The 17,856-nt window shown below is 48.0% G+C and overlaps 1 protein-coding gene across 1 annotated transcript in view; it reads left to right on the top strand.

The window, feature by feature from the left end:
• LOC115078661 (mucin-5AC-like) overlaps positions 1 to 4,772 on the top strand; it is a 272,470-nt gene extending 267,698 nt beyond the window's left edge. Inside the window, exon 5 of the mRNA XM_029581615.1 lies at positions 2,998 to 4,772. Within this exon, the coding sequence (XP_029437475.1) occupies positions 2,998 to 4,305 (1,308 nt within the window). The 3' untranslated portion in view covers positions 4,306 to 4,772. The remainder of the gene's footprint in view (positions 1 to 2,997) is intronic.
• Positions 4,773 to 17,856: the final 13,084 nt, after the last annotated feature.

Here is a 17,856-nt window from a genome sequence, read left to right as displayed (position 1 = left end):
GAAATCCTTCACAGTTTTAGTCTTCACCACTTCCTCCGGAAGGGCATTCCAGGCATCCACCACCCTCTCCTTGAAGAAATACTTTCTGACATTGGTTCTGAGTCTTCCTCCCTGAAGTTTTAAATTGTGACCTATGGTTCTGCAGATTTTTATTCCAAAGGAAAAGGTTTATCATTATCTTTGGATCATTAAATCCTTTCAAATATCTGAAAGTCTGTATCATATCACCCCTGCTCCTCCTTTCCTCCAGGATGTATGTATTTAGATTCTTCAACCTCTCCTCATAAGTCATTTGATGGAGACCATCCACCTTTTTGGTCGTCCTTCTTTGGACCGCCTCCATCTTGTCTCTGTCCCTTTGGACAGAGACAGAACTGAGCACAGTACTCCAGGTGAGGCCTCACCAAGGACTTGTACAAGGGGATAATCGCTTCCCTTTTCTTACTCGATTTTCCTCTCTCTAAGCAGCCCAGCATTCTTCTGGCTTTAGCTATTGCCTTGTCACATTGTTTCGCCGACTTCAGATCGTTAGACACAATCACTCCTATGTCTCTCTCCTGCTCTGTGCACTTCAGCCCTTCACTCCCCAATGAATACAGTTCTTTCGGATTTACACACCCCATATGCATGACTCTGCACTTCTTGTCATTGAATCTCAGCTGCCATATCTTCGACCACTCTTCCAGTTTCCTTAAATCCCATCTCATTCTCTCCACTTCTTCCAGCGTGTCCACTCTGTTGCAGATCTTAGTGTCATCCACAACAGACAAACCTTACCTTCTATCTCGTCTGCTATGTTGCTCACATAGATATTGAACAGGACCAGTCCCAACACCGATCCTTGCGGCACTCCGCTTAACACTGCTCTCTCTCTTCAGAGTAAGTTCCATTTATCATCACACATTGTTGTCTGTCCGTCAACCAGTTTGCGATCCAGGCCACCACCTTGGCACTCACTCCTAAGCTTCTCATTTTATTCACCAGCCTCCTGTGCGGGACCGTATCAAAAGCCTTGCTGAAATCCAAGTAGATGGCATCGAGCGCTCTTCCTTGATCCAATTCCCTAGTCACCCAGTCGAAAAAGTCAATCAGATTAGTCTGACAGGATCTTCCCCTGGGGAATCCATGCTGCCTCAGGTCCAGCAATTCTTCAGACTTTCACTATTCTTTCTTTCAGCAGTGACTCCATCACTTTTCCCACCACTGAGGTGAGGCTAACCAGCCTGTAGTTTCCAGCCTCCTCTCTGCTCCCACTCTTGTGAAGTGGGACCACCACTGCTCTTCTCCAATCACTCTGCACCACTCCCGTTTCTAGTGATCTATTGAACAGGTCATGCAGCGGACCCTCCAGCACATCTCTGAGCTCCCTCAGTATCCTGGGATGAACCTCAACAGGCCCCATGGCTTTGTCCACTTTCAGTTTTCCCAGCTCTTCCCACACATTCTCCACTGTAAACAGAGTTACATCCACTCCGCTCCCCTCCAGTTTCTTTTTAACTAGCGATGGTCCTTCTGCTGGGTCCTCTTTAGTGAACACCGAACTGAAGTATTTGTTTAGTATTTCTGCCATTTCTTTGTCTCTCTCTACACATTGATCCTTTTCACCTTTCAATTTCACTATACCACTTTGAACCTTTCTCCTTTCACTGATGTATCTGAAAAATGTTTTGTCACCTCTCTTTACCTCTTTGGCAATCCTTTCTTCCGCTTTGCTTTTTGCCATCTTGATTACTTTCTTCATCTCCCTCAGTTGTACCTGATATTCTTCTTTGTGCTCCTCCCTTTGGGATCTTTTATATTTCTTGAACGCTGTTCTTTTATCTTTTATTTTGTCAGCCACCTCCTTTGAGAACCATATTGGTTTCATTTTTCTTTTGCTTTTCTTTACTTTTCTAACATATAGATTAGTTGCCTTGATAATTGCTCCTTTTAGTTTGGTCCACTGTTGATCCACATCTCTCTTGTTCTCTCAGCCTGTTAGTGCTTCCTCCAGGTACTTCCCCATTTCATCAAAGTCCGTGTTTTTGAACTGCAAAACTCAGGTCTTCGTGCTTCTTCTACTTATCCTTTGTGTGATATGAAACCATATCGTAGTCCCAGTATGTGTGTGTAATAATCACATAAACTGATTCTTCATATACTGTATATGTGATAGCTAAAGTAACAGAGATACCTCAAGGTGCCCATATAAAACATGGGGAAATGGTCCATGTGTGAGTGGCTCAGCTCTTGCATATTTTCTCCAGTCCTTGCACTGTTCTGGTGCTTCTGTCTCTGGACATGTTAACAATAAATTTCATATATGTATATATTGGATGAACACAGTTATTCGTATTCATACTCCACAACGAAACTTGGGTTCAGATAATAAAGGTCTCCTTACTATTCAGTCTGTTGCATCTGCTAAACTTATATCTGTCAGAGAAAGAACTGTTTCATTAGCTGGACCAAAATTGTAGAACACCGTACCTGTTGAGCTCAGGCTCCAGAAGGATTTGAAATTTTTTTAAAATGCATTGAAAACATGGCTTTTTGAACAAGTGTATGAAACAGATTTCAGCCAGTAATTTTACTTTCTTATTCTATTTTATTTCAATGCTATTTAATCTAATTTAATCTATTAATGAATTGATTATTCATTATTTTATCTATTTTATAGTTCTTGTTATTTCTTAATTTAAATGTATTACTTTTATTCCTTTTATCTGTTTAACTATTTTTAATTAATATTATTATTATGATTGTATTTTCTTTCTATTTATTGATTATATAACCATTGTGAAGGTAAATACCAAACATCGGTATATAAAACTGAATAAATAAAATAAATAAATATGGCAAGGAGTCTTGAATGGTCTAATTTAGAAAGGAACATTTCCCAGTCTTTTTCTCCTGTTGTAGGAGAGGAGTAGACTTCCTCATATCTGTGGGAATAAGATCAGTAAGTAGTGGCTTTATTTTACAGAGTGCTGATGATTCCTTTCCCTCTCCCCACAGGGTGACAATGGTGGGCCCCTGGTGTGCAGGAGCTGGAAGAATGATCTCTGGCATCAGGTGGGGATACTTAGCTGGGGCCAAGGCTGTGGCAAGAAGACTCCTGGCATCTACACTCTGCTTTCCAACTTTCTGGGCTGGATAGAAGCAGAGACAGATGAAGCTGGGGAGCCATTAATGCTGGAGGAGACATCTGAGGAGGAGTCCCCTACCTCTGATGTTACCATTGCCAGTGATGACACTACAACATACACCCCATCTGCCATCATATATACCCCTACTGCTGTTAGTGCAATCAAAGCCAATGACACTCTTTACATCACTTCCAGCTCTACTGGTGCCTCCACAGATACTAATATCCCTACATTTATCCCCAATTCCACTGGTACCACAAAGGCCACTGACAAGCCTAAGTTCACCCCCAGCTATATTGGTACCACGATGGCCTCTGACAATCCTGCCTTCACCCTCAATTCTATTGGTGCCTCCATGCCTAGTAACACCCCTGACTTGACCCTCAGTTCCACTGGTGCCTTCAGAGCCACTGATACACCTACCTTCACTCCCATTTCCACTGGTGCCCCCATGGCTACTAATATGCCTTCCTTCAACCCCATTTCCACTGGTGCCCCCATGGTTACTAATACCCCTAACTTCAACCCCATTTCCACTGGTGCCTCTATGGCTACTAATACCCCTATCTTTAACCCCATTTCCACTGGTGCCTCCATGGCTACTAATATGCCTTCCTTCAACCCCATTTCCACTGGTGTCCCCATGGCTACTAATACCCCTAACTTCAACCCCATTTCCACTGGTGCCTCTATGGCTACTAATACCCCTACCTTCAACCCCATTTCCACTGGTGCCTCCATGGCTACTAATACCCCTACCTTCAACCCCATTTCCACTGGTGCCTCCATGGCTACTAATACCCCTACCTTCAACCCCATTTCCACTGGTGCTTCCATGGCTACTAATACCTCTATATTCAATCCCATTTCCACTGGTGCCTCCACGGCTACTAATACCTCTATATTCAACCCCATTTCCACTGGTGCCTCCACGACAACTCCTACCTTCACTGCTTCCTCAACAAATACTAACAATGACATTCCTGCCTCCTCCCCCAATTTCACTACTGCCTCCATGGCCACCCTAGTCACCAATGCCATAGCCTCACAAGTCAACACTCCCATTTCCATTCCAAGCACCACCACCCCTAGCCATGCCTCCAACCTCTCTTACACTCCCACGCATGCCAACTTCTCTTCCACTTCCACCACAAGCTATCCCCATAAACACCTCTAACCACAATTTCTATCACTAATGTGGCACCCACCCTCACTATCCCCACTGCTGCCATCCCAAATCTAACTGCTACAACCAAAGTCTACCAGTTTTGCTACTTCTACAGTCCAATCTATTACCATTGTTAACCCATCCCACTAAATCTAACTGCTATTTTTAGTTTAATTTGGTTTCACTTCCACCTATGGCCCACCCACCACTTTGTCTAATACCTGTATTACTGCCATCATTATCCCACTTCACTGACACCCACCACAACCAACAACAACTTTGTGGTGAACATCATCTACGCACCCTATGCATACAAGATCCAAATGTTGCCACTCTTGGTTCCATTGTTTGTTGCCTTCCCCAAAGCTTCCAGCATGGATTACACAATTAGCAGCTCTCTTGTTTAATATATCATAAACTATGGTTTGATGGGAACATATATAGAATTATGTTACTATTTTCTAACAAAATAATAACTGGGATTTATAATGCTGTGTATTCACAAATGCAACCTTGAAACTCTTTACATCATAGTAATGACTGTTTTATTTTTACTACATAAGTACCTGAAGTCTCGTTACTATCTAACTAGTTGAAGTTTCTAGACAGCACAAAACCAGGAACATCCCATAATACTTGAGTATCCTGTTACTTTCCTACAACTCAGCATTGCTAGCTAGGGTTTGAGCACAGGACAAGGCCAGGAACAGCCCATAACAACCTATATTCTCCTGTTACTTACTTTTTTTTTTTTTAGTTTTATGTTCAAATTGTTTATTGAGTGATACATATAGAAACTAGAAACATAACATACTCATGAAATTAAACATCGCTTAAACGAAAGCATAGATCAATATGTAGAACCAAAACAGCGAGATACCGGTATGTAATCACATTATTTCCCAATATGTAAACCCCCTCCCCTACCCCTGCAGTGCACAGCCGCCAACAGTCCACTATCTAATACTAGAAGGAATGTGGTAACAGGAACCCAAACAATACAAGAAGAGACCCAGGTGGCTGCTACAATCCTAGGTGCTCCAGAGTCATCATCAAAGTGGAAGAAGAGGGGGAAGGGGTGGGTACCTCTGCTGAGTTATGTCACATGTCCCCAAACCTTTCTCCCTTCATTCCATCCTTGGCAGAGCCATCAACAGCAACTGATGCTATACAGGCTGTAGAGGGAAACTCTTCAGTTCCCTCTCCAATTTTAAGTTCATATAAACCACCTGATGAGGTATAAACAGAGGTGTCCAGTCCCTGTGACAATCGAAAGGCCTCTGACTGACATCCTTTCCACCATTCAACTGCCTGGTGTTTCTTTAGGCCCCAATCAAATATTCTGTTTTGGAGCAGACCCTGGACCCGTAGGCATCGAGAGCTTCGGATCAGTAGAGGAGACATGGCGGAAAGCCTCACTCCATGTAAGCAACATTCAATCAGAAGTGAGTGGCATGGCAGGGGGAGGTACCACATCTCCACTTAGAGAAGAAAAAGGGACCCAAAAAGTCACTAATAAAAGTAAACATTTGACTAAACACACCAACAAAGGAAGAACCTACATGGCAATAGGGGCATGGGCAGGCAGTATGTGCTTTCAAGTCATATGCTGCTGGACTATAATATCTATCAATATGCCTCTGCTGTGGTAGGTCCCAAAGGAATACTTGAGGGCACAAAGGCAAATAGGGAGGCTATGATGCTCTTCGCTATAACAACAGCAGTTAAAAAGGTACTGAGAGAAGATATTAGAATTGGGGCACACTGCAAAGTTTAATACACCTGAAGGGACCAGGATAGAGAGTGATATTGTAAAATGTATCACCCTACCATCCAGATGATATTTTGCGGCCACCCCTAAGTGCCCTGGAGGAGATCATCTAGGAAATTTCTGTGATTCCCCTGTGGCACAGGACGGCAGAGTTGTGGCACCTCAAGCCCTTCAGACACTGGATTATCTGGTTGCCTGAATGACAGCTGGGGATAAGGGGATGTTCCAGATTTATTACCTGGACCACACTTAAAGGTATATTTCCTAGCGTGTAGCAGATGGACTCAAAACAAATGGGTATAGTGTGCTCGTGCTAGCAGTTGGAGACAGATCTGACGTCAGCACGGGGTACATATACCCCCGCAGGAAGTGCAGCAACTCAGTACTTTCCGTCTCCAAAGCAGTTTGGAGCTACCTCACGCTCGCTGAGCATTTTTCCAAAGTCTAATGACTAAATTTATAGAAGAGTCCCTCCCCCAGTTGAGTTTCCCGAGGTGATTTCCATGGTCCCTCGGAGGTAAGAGCCTTGGTCCGGTGGCCGATTCGCGGCAGGGACCTAGCCCCCGAGTGAGAAGGACTCGGGCGCGGCACAGAGGCAGCCTCGGTCCCGGTGCGGACTTGGCCCCCGAGCGAGACGAGTTCGGGCGCAGCCTAGAGGCAGCGGGTGCACTTCCTCGAGCGCGGCGGTGACAGTAATCACCCTCTCCCCCCGCAGCCGGAGACCGCCCGGGTTGCAGCCGGGAAGTGCCGAAGACAAGGTAAGGCGTACATCTTTACTTGTGGGTCTCCGAGGAAGTGAGGATTTGCGGGGTCTGCCTATGTGGTAGCCCACCAAGGAGGTCACCATTTTACCTGCCTGCTCGCCGTCACCAGTTCCCTGGTTCGTCGCCTCGCTTTAGCGCTCAGGCCAGACTGAGCGCACAGGCGACGGGCGCCTGAAAATAATTGGGCGCATATTGATAGTGGCGCACATTGAAGACACGTTGATGGGCACACGTTGCTAAGCGCACGTTGATGGGCACACGTTGCTAAGCGCACGCTGATAGGCGTACGCTGCTAAGCGCACATTGATAGGCGCATGCTGCTAAGCCCACGTTGCTAGGCGCACGTTGATAGGCGCACATTAGTAGGTGCACATCTTTCGCGCATATTACAAGGCGCATACTCCGGCTGGGAGCGCACCGCATAGAAATAACAGACGAGATGGAGCGTAGGAGAGCCCATGCGGCCGCAGAGCCGGCACCTCCAGAATCAGGCATAAGAGCTCTAGGCCTCTGCTCAGCACGCAACCTCAGAGCCATACAGAGCGAGGAAGCAGACTCCCTATGGGCCCAATGTGAGGAGGTCCTGGGAGTTCCAGGCCAGGGCCGGTCCCAGCCCAGCGTACTTGCCAGTTCCTCAGGGAACACCCCAGACCTAGCAGGCAGCGGTGAGCAGCCAGGGAACCCGAGAGACCTGGTGCCCCTAAGGCTAGAACCTGCTTCGCTCTCCTGGGTGGAATTATTCAAGGGTATTCATGCCTTTGTCAAGATGCAGTCTGATCCCCGAATAGACCCATACGTACTGGAGGACCCCCGCCCCTGGACCCTCAAGACCTAGGCATGGCCACTCGCCACCCGGAAGCCCCACTTATGGGGATTCAGATTGTTCTGAGGAAGAGGGCAAGCCCCCCGAGGAGGGAGAGCTTCCTTCGGGGATAGAACCGTATCGAACCATGAGACGCTTCTTTCTTAAAGAGGATCTCCCAGACCTGGTCTCTCAATGCCTGTCGGAGCTGGCTATCCTGGGCCAAGGCACCCCAGGGGAACCTAGAATGAACCCTCTGCTAGAGGGCCTGCGCCAAACGGCTCACCATTTTCCCCTCCTACAAGCAGCACAACAGCTAATCGATCTGGAATGGAATGCGCCGGAGGCCTCATTTAAAGGGGGTCGGGGCTTGTCTGGCATGTACCCCCTGGACCCGGCAACCAAGGAGCTGCTGGCGTGCCCTAAGGTAGACGCCATAGTTTGCGCAATTCTGAAGTGCACCACCATTTCGGTGGAGGAGGAGGGGGGGGGGTGGCCCTCAAGGATGTACATGATCGGCGCATGGACGCCATTCTGAAACAAACCTTTGAGGTGGCAGCCATGTCCCTACGAATTGCGACCTGCTGCACCGTGGTGACGCGTTCCTGTTTATCTCAAGCTAGGAACAACCCCCGGGAGAAGAAATGGAATCAGCTCTCTCGTTCCTCACTGACGCAGCCTCCGACCTAGTCCGTACGGCAGCCAAGGGAGTGTCATCCTCAGTGGCAGCAATAGACAGCTCTGGCTACAAAATTGGTCGGCCGACTCCTCCTCCAAGACACGCCTCACAAGAATGCCCTTTAAGGGATCCCTCCTGTTCGGCAGCGACCTCGAGAAACTGGTTAATAAATGGGGCGCCCCTCCATTACCCCGTCTACTAGAAAACAGGTCAAGGAGGAGCCAGCGCCATTTTCCTAGGCCATCCAGAGGTAGAAGCTCTCAGCGCTTCCACCCTTACAGGGCTCGCTACCAAGCACCTCGTTCTCAGACCAGGAACCAGTCCTTTTGGACCAAGCACAACAAGAGGAGAACCGGCTCTGGTTCGGGCCCCGGCCGCACCCCACAATGAGAATCAGCCGACCCATCTGGGGGAAGAAGCCATAGGGGGTAGGCTAACCCTATTCTACCGCAGGTGGGTCGAGATTACCTCGGACCAGTGGGTCCTCGCCATCATCCGAGAAGGGTATTACCTGGACTTTCTTCGGCTCCCTCCGGACAAGTTTGTAGAATCTTTGTCCACCCCTCAAGAGGGCGGCACTGGAAGCTACCTTGCAGAGGCTCCTGTCCCTAAACGCCATAATCCCAGTGCCTGCATGGGAGATAAATTCTGGGCATTATTCCATTTATTTCATAGTACCCAAGAAAGAGGGCACTTTCAGGCCCGTCCTGGACCTCAAGTCAGTCAACCGACACCTACGGGTACCCAGCTTTTGCATGGAAACTCTGCGGTCAGTCAAAAGTGCAATACAGCCAGGGGAGTTTCTCACATCCCTGGACCTGTCAGAAGCCTACTTGCATATCCCAATCCATCAGGATCACCAGCGCTACTTACGCTTCAAAGTCCTGAGCCAACACTTCCAGTTCCGAGCTTTACCTTTCGGGTTAGCCACCGTGCAGCGGACCTTTACCAAGGTCATAGTAGTAGTGGCGGCGTCACTCAGGAAGGAAGGAATTCTCGTCCATCCCTACCTGGACGATTGGCTGATCAGGGCAAAGTCACCGGAGGAGAGCCACCAGGCAACCAACAGATTTATATCTCTTCTGGAAAGCCTAGGATGGGTAGTCAACACAAACAAGAGTTCCCTACAGCCTTCCCAGTCGCTGGAATACCTAGGAGTCTGATTCGACACCCAGGAAGACAAGGTCAGCCTGACCTCCAAGAGGAGATCAAAATTCTGGAATCGTCTGCAGGCCCTGCTGAGCGCCACCCGGCCCAGAGCTTGGGATTACCTACAGGTCCTCGGCCTCATGGCATCCACTCTGGAGATGGTACCATGGGCACGGGCTCATATGAGACCATTACAACGCGCCCTCCTATCTTGGTGGAGCCCACGATCACAGAACTACACCATACACCTACCTCTACCAGCCAGAGTGCGGAATCAGCTACCGTGGTGGTTGCAGTCCGGCCACATGAGCCGGGGGTCAAAAATGTCCTCCCCAACCTGGACCCTGCTCACTACAGATGCCAGCCTGAACGGATGGGGAGCACACTGCGAGGAACTAACCGCCCAAGGGCGGTGGAACAAAGAAGAGTCGGGGTGGAACATCAACCGACTAGAGGCACGGGCAGTCAGGCTAGCCTGCCTGCGATTTGCCCACAGACTTCGAAACAGGGCGATCAGAGTGATGTCGGACAACGCCACCACGGTGGCATACATCAACCGACAGAGCGGAACCAGAAGCCGACAGGTATCCTTAGAAATAACCCCCCTGATGGCTTGGGTGGAGGCGAATCTCCAGGACATCTCCGCCATCCACATCACCGGGAAGGACAACACCACGGCAGACTTCCTCAGCAGAGAAAGCCTAAACCCGGGGGAATGGCAGCTGTCGCCCACAGCTTTCCAGATGATTGTGGATCAGTGGGGGACTCCGGGCATGGACCTACTAGCGGACAGGTCCAACGCTCAAGTACCCAGATACTTCAGTCGCAGACGAGATGCTCTCTCCCACGGGATGGGCGCTCTGGTACAGCCATGGCCTCAGGGGATCCTGCTATATGCTTTTCCTCCATGGCCCCTGCTGGGCGCCATTATACACAAGATTCAGCGGCACAGAGGCCTAGTTCTTCTAGTGGCCCCGGACTGGCCATGAAGACCCTGGTACACAGGCATGAGAAGACTGCTGGCAGGGAATCCACTACCCCTGCCTCCACACAGGGACCTGCTGCGGCAAGGTCCCATCCTCCACGAGGATCCAGCTCAATTCTCTCTTACGGTCTGGCCATTGAGAGGGCTAGACTGAAGAAAAGGGGATACTCGGGGCCAGTAATAGATACACTCCTCCGAGCACGCAAGTTCTCCACATCACTAACATATATAAGGATCTGGAGAGTATTTGAAGCCTGGTGCGACACTCACAGCACCAATCCACATGCCGCTAAAATCCCTATCATTTTGGATTTCCTGCAAGATGGACTTCAGAAGGGTCTGTCCCTCAATTCCATCAAGGTTCAGGTGGCAGCGCTATCCTGCTACGGTCCCAGGAGTGACAGCAACAGCATTGCCACACACCCAGACGTTTCACGTTTCCTGAAAGGAGTCAAACACATTCACCCGCCACTGAAGTGGCCAGTGCCCCAGTGGAACCTCAACCTAATTTTGGAATTTCTAGCGGGACTCGCCTTCAGACCCCTTCGAGGCCTGTCCCTCCATTTGTTAACCTTGAAGATGGTGTTCCTGCTGGCCGTATGCTCAGCACGCCGCATCTCAGAGCTACAAGCGCTGTCCTGCCGTGATCCGTTTCTCAGAATCACTCCAGAGGCTATCCATCTTAGCACGGTTCCTTCCTTCCTTTTTTTTTTTTTTTTAAATTGTTTATTTATTCAATTTTTAAAACAATAGACAGCAATATCCGCTTGTCATACAATAGGTGCAATAATCAGTTTAGAAGAGAAATATGTCGAATCGTCAATAGTACATTTTTCAATATACTATATATAAATCCAAAACATATAAACTCAAAGCAAAATTTAGGTATCCTACCCTGTTATAAGGAAATAAGAGTAAAGTTGGCAAAAATATAAGAGCAAAAAACAGGTAATTTTAAATGCAAGAAATCTTTGGTGCTTCATTTATAATAACTCGGACTAGGATTCAGTGACAGGTAATCTGGCATCAAGAAAATTTCTTAACTCATTTGGTTCAAAAAACACGAACCTTTCCTGCTGGATTTTTACTACGCATTTGCTGGGATAGTATATTGTGCATTGTGCCCCTAAAGACTTTACTTCCTGAACCATTTGAAGAAAAATTTTTCTGCGGATTTGGGTTACTCTAGTTATGTCAGGAAATGGTCCAAGTCTTTTGACCCAAATACAACTTATCCTTATTCTTCAACGATAACTTAAGTATCTTATCTCTATCCACATTGTTTAAAAATTTTACACACAGTGTACCTCTAAATTCCACCTGTTCAGACATAGATTGTTCCAGGAACATGGTTAAATCACTCATTTCATTTTGCTGTGGGATCTGTTGGCTAATTTCACTCTTTTTTTTCCCCAAGGATATGAAAACAATTTTTTCAATGGCTGGTATATCATTAACAGTCAGCATTAAGTTATCCATTAAGTATTTCTTATATTGCTCATGTGGAGAAATTAATTTCACACTTGGGAAATTCAGAACCCTTAGGGGTAGATTTTAAAAGAAGCGCGATCAGCCTACTTTTGCTTGCGCATCAGACTCAAGCAAAAGTACGCTGGATTTTAGTAGATACGCGCGGAGCCGCGCGTATCCACTAAAATCCTGGATCGGCGCGCGCAAGGCTATCGATTTTGTATAGCCTGCGCGCGCCGAGCCGCGCTGCCTCCCCCCGTTCCCTCCAAGGCCGCTCCGAAATCGGAGCGGCCTCGGAGGGAACTTTCCTTTGCCCTCCCCTCACCTTACCCTCCCTTCCCCTACCTAACCCACCCACCCGGCCCTGTCTACACCCCCCCCTTACCGTTGTCGGGGGATTTACGCCTCCCGGAGGGAGACGTAAATCCCCGCGCGCCAGCGGGCCTGCTGCGCGCCGGGCCGCGACCTGGGGGCGGGTACGGAGGGCGCGGCCACGCCCCCGGGCCGTAGCCACGCCCCCGTACCCGCCCCCAAAACGCTGCCGACACGCCCCCGGAACGCCGCGACGACCGGGCCCGCCCCCCGACACGCCCCCCACACGCCCCCCCCCGAGAACCCCGGGACTTACGCGAGTCCCGGGGCTCTGCGCGCGCCGGGAGGCCTATGTAAAATAGGCTTCCCGGCGCGCAGGGCCCTGCTCGCGTAAATCCGCCCGGTTTTGGGCGGATTTACGCGAGCAGGGCTCTGAAAATCCGCCCCTTAGGTTTTTATATCTCATTTGGTTTTCAATACTTTCAATGTTCCTAGTATTCATCATACTTCCCTGAATCAGACTCGTCTGAACTTTTTCAAGGTGGTTAACCTTATTTTCCAAACCAGCAGTTCTTTTTTCTTGATGTAATACTTGTGGTTCTACTGCAAGTATCTGGTTTTGCATCCCGGTCACTGTTGAATTCAATGTTAGGATAATCGATTTTAAATCAGTTAATGTTGTCCAAATAGCTTCCAGCGTTATAGGCTGCGTCTGTAGTCCAAAAGAGTTATCGAATAATTTCACTGTTCCTTGAGGACTGAGAGCCTTCTTCCTATCCAAGGTCTCTGACCTCCCCCCATGTCCCAACGGTGTTGAAGTTACAGGGGAACCCTCTCTTCCCTCGGTGTTCCCTGTAATTTTTGGCCTTGCACCTTCCATCTCCGCATTTCCTCCAAAGAGAAGGATTTCACCTGAACTCATCGGTCTGTTACTAACTTCTAAAATTGGAGGTTGTGCTAGGCTCGGGGGTAAGGGAGTCACGTGTTCTCCGGGACTCAGCGAGATGTTAAACTCCAAGGGTGAATGTGATTGCTCTCCACATGCACCATTTGCTGGTATCGCTCCCGGAGTCTCTGCACCAATTCGTGGAAAAAATTTCCCAATTGAATACTGGGTAGGAACATTGGTTGTGGGAGTTGGAGGTTCTCCCCTAACCTTTCCTTTCCTTTTTGTGTGAGGCATATTATTTAGGTATTATATCAAGGGAGATATTATTTCCACGTATATTTTTACTCACCAACTTGTACTCCGTGGCAGCTGAAGGAGACTGAGAATCTCTGGCCTAACTCCGGACTAAGCTGGACAAAGCCATGCGCGCCCCTTAGGCGCGCCGGCGTCTGCGGTGCGTCGCAGTAGCGCCGATTATATGGGCTAGGGTTCCTCCCAGCAACGTCACAGGAACCACAGAGGAGTGAGGTTAGATGGACGCTCTGGCTCCCAGGCAGGTCTCAGGTCCCGTTTCAGCTGCGGCTGCTCCGCCGCAGTAGCGCCGATTATATGGGCTAGGGTTCCTCCCAGCAACGTCACAGGAACCACAGAGGAGTGAGGTTAGATGGACGCTCTGGCTCCCAGGCAGGTCTCAGGTCCCAGGTCCCGTTTCAGCTGCGGCTGCTCCGCCGCAGTAGCGCCGATTATATGGGCTAGGGTTCCTCCCAGCAACATCACAGGAACCACAGAGGAGTGAGGTTAGATGGACGCTCTGGCTCCCAGGCAGGTCTCAGGTCCCGTTTCAGCTGCGGCTGCTCCGCCGCAGTAGCGCCGATTATATGGGCTAGGGTTCCTCCCAGCAACGTCACAGGAACCACAGAGGAGTGAGGTTAGATGGACGCTCTGGCTCCCAGGCAGGTCTCAGGTCCCGTTTCAGCTGCCGGTTCCTTCCTTCTTACCCAAAGTAGTCTCACACTTCCACCTCAACCAAACCATATCCTTGCCAACCACGGAAGGTTTGAAGAAGTCGGAAGAAGGTCGAATACTGCGCCATCTCGACATCGAGAGGCTGCTGTCCAGATACCTGGAAATGTCAGAAGCAGTACGAAAGACGGACCGCCTGTTCGTCCTTCACAACGGGAAGAAGCAAGGGGAAGTGGCCTCACGGGCAACCATTGCCCGCTGGATCAAAGAAGTTATCAAGGCGGCCTACGTAGAAGCGGGAAAACCACCACCTCTACGGGTCAAGGCGCACTCTACCAGAGCGCAGGCGGCCTCCTGGGCGGAAACTAGGATGCTGTCGCCGGCAGAAATATGTAAAGCGGCAACGTGGTCCTCCCTCCATACCTTCTCCAGATTCTACCATCTGGACGTCCAGGCCAGGGAGGACACAGCATTTGCGAGGGCAATCCTAAACGGACCTCGGGCAGCCTCCCACCCAGTCCGGGAGTAGCTTTTGTACATCCCATTTGTTTTGAGTCCATCTGCTACACACTAGGAAATGTAGAGATTACTTACCTGATAATCTCGGTTTTCTTAGTGTATGCAGATGGACTCAGCATCCCGCCCGGCTGCCAGTATACATGGGGATTCACCGACTCACGGTAAGCCATGTTTTCTTATATAGGGCATCCACCCTACTGGGTGTCGACACCTTCCGGTTGAGAACACTGGCGGTCTCCAGCTACCATCAATCGGTCATGGTAATCATGTTCATTTAATCGATCGGTCAGTCACACATATATCCATAAAGCTTTTGCAAGGAAGATTACTGAGTTGCTGCACTTCCTGCGGGGGTATATGTACCCCGTGCTGACATCAGATCCGTCTCCAACTGCTAGCACGAGCACACTATACCCATTTGTTTTGAATCCATCTGCATACACTAAGGAAAACGAGATTATCAGGTAAGTAATCTCTACATTATTCCACCAATGAGGAGAGGTGCTTTCAGTGTCATAGGACAGGGCACACCAAATGGTGGTGCCCCCAAAGCAAGAGCATTTTTCTACACTCCCCTGCCTCTAGGGTTCCTAATCTTGGGAAGGGTGCCGAAGCCTCAAGACCCATGAAATTTAGACTTTTAAAGAACTGAGTGTTTGTATTTAATACTAACTGAATGTTGTTTGTATTGAAAAAAAAAAAAAACCACAAAAGAAAATACCAACCCAAAAAGTAGCCAGAAGCTAGAAATAGGCTAGGAGCAGTGTATAACTAAGTAAAAAAGTTGAATAGTTCAGCTCAGTGACTCACCTTGGAAAGGTGTTGAGGTAGTGTGATTGGGTTTGAATAGGGACCAACATTAGTTAATCAAGAGAGAAGTGAGTCACTCAGGCTGACTAACTGAACTTAGACTGTATTTCCCAACCTTCCCACCCCTCGCCCACCCACCCCTAGTTCATCCCTTAAATTATAGGCAGGTGCCACTTTCACAAAAAAAAAAAAAAAAGCATCAACAAAAACTTTATTGAGAATTCGAGCAGACCATGGTAGGCCACTACCAGACACATAGTGAATTCACTAATACATTTAAAGGAAGTTAGACACATTCCTACTCCCATAGCAACCTAAAACTTAACTAGGAGCTGATCAAAATTGAGATAAAGGCAGCAGTCCAGCAGCAAGAGGGGGGCTTTCCAGTCTTTTGCATCGAGTGTCACATGTATGATTTTTTTACCCACCGGTGAGAAGTTGTACATGTGCATGTGATGCAAAGAGCTCCTGGCTCTCAGAGAATGAGTCCGATCTCTGGAGGCTAGAGTGGCAGACCTGGAGGAGCTGAGGCAGACAGAGAGGTATATAGATGAGACCTTCAGGGACATAGTAGTCAAGTCCCAACTTCAGACTAGCAGCCCTGGTGCTGCCTTTGAGGAAGAAGGTCTCATGATGGGAGAGCACCAACCAGATACAGCAGGAAAGGATCCTGTAGCAAGGACCTGCTCTCCAGGTGATGCATTGTCCTTTCGCACTGAGGATATCTCCCCAAGGCCTACTGCCCAGGAGGGAAGGGTTAGGTCGGCCGTCATAGTTGGTGATTCAATTAAATTATTAGGAATATAGATAGCTGGGTGGCTGGTGGGTGTGAGGATTGCCTGGTAACATGCCTACCTGGTGCGAAGGTGGCGGACCTCACGCGTCACCTAGATAGGATTTTAGACAGTGCTGGGAAGGAGCCGGCTGTCGTGGTACTTGTGGGCACCAATGACATAGGAAAATGTGGGAGGGAAGTTCTGGAAGCCAAATTTAGGCTCTTAGGTAGAAAGCTTAAATCCAGAACCTCCAGGGTAGCATTCTCTGAAATGCTCCCTGTTCCACGCGCAGGTCACCAGAGGCAGGCAGAGCTCCGGAGTCTCAATGCGTGGATGAGACGATGGTGCAAGGAAGAGGGATTCAGTTTTGTTAGGAACTGGGGAACCTTTTGGGGAAGGGGGAGTCTCTTCCGAAGGGATGGGCTCCACCTTAACCAGGGTGGAACCAGACTGCTGGCGCTAACCTTTAAATAGAGCAGCTTTTAAACTAGAACAAAGGGGAAAGTCGCTCAGCAGCGCATGATTCGGAGAGAGGTATCTTCAAAGGATACTAATGATGCATTAGAATTAGGGCATCCCGACAGTGAGGTTCCAATAATTAGAAAAGTAGTCCAAGTGCCTGTAACTAAAAACTCACCTGAACTAAAAAATTCTAACTTATCCCTATCAATTAAAAAGCAGAATGAAAATACAAACAAAAAACAAACTTTGAAATGTTTGTATGCTAATGCCAGAAGTCTAAGAAGTAAGATGGGATAATTAGAATGTATAGCAGTGAATGATGACATAGACTTAATTGGCATCTCAGAGACATGGTGGAAAGAGGATAACCAATGGGACAGTGCTATACTGGGGTACAAATTATATCGCAATGACAGAGAGGAGAACTCAGGAGGAGGTGTGGCGCTTTATGTCCGGGATGGCATAGAGTCCAACAGGATAAACATCCTGCATGAGACTAAATACAAAATTGAATCTTTATGGGTAGAAATCCCTTGTGTGTCGGGGAAGACTATAGTGATAGGGGTATACTACCGTCCACCTGGTCAAGGTGGTGAGATGGATAATGAAATGCTAAGAGAAATTAGGGAAGCTAACCAAATTGGTAGTGCAGTAATAATGGGAGACTTCAATTACCATTAACACAAAGTCGTCAGTTAACCACCACAACCAAAATCTAACAGTATCAAGGTGGAACAAATGAAATTTAATTAATTAATTAATTAATTAATTAATTTAATTCCTCAAGATGAAGCCATAAGCATCGCAGAGATATTTTTTGAAAAACGCCCGAGACCACACCGGATTCCAAGAGATTTTTTATCACAACTGTTGACAGTAGCTTTAAAGAAATTTTTTTTTGCTTATGATCATCAATTTTTCCAGCAGATATGTGGTACTGCCATGGGGGCCACGATGGCCCCCGATTTGTCAAATTTATAGATGGATTTTTTTGAATCACAATGGCTAACTCACCACCCCTTTCAAGAATTTCTTATAACATGGAAACGTTATATTGATGACGTTTTTATTTTGTGGAGAGGTGATCAAGATACTTTCAAAGCATTTGTGCTCTGGTTAAATTCATGTAACACACATTTGAAGTTTACTGCCAACATTGAATCGAGTTCCATCACTTTTTTGGCTATACGGATTACTTTGGTCGAAGGG

This window comes from Rhinatrema bivittatum, chromosome 16 (assembly GCF_901001135.1).
Source record: "Rhinatrema bivittatum chromosome 16, aRhiBiv1.1, whole genome shotgun sequence".
Classification (NCBI taxonomy): Eukaryota; Metazoa; Chordata; class Amphibia; order Gymnophiona; family Rhinatrematidae; genus Rhinatrema; species Rhinatrema bivittatum.
This window is presented reverse-complemented; position numbering and strand designations above follow the sequence as displayed.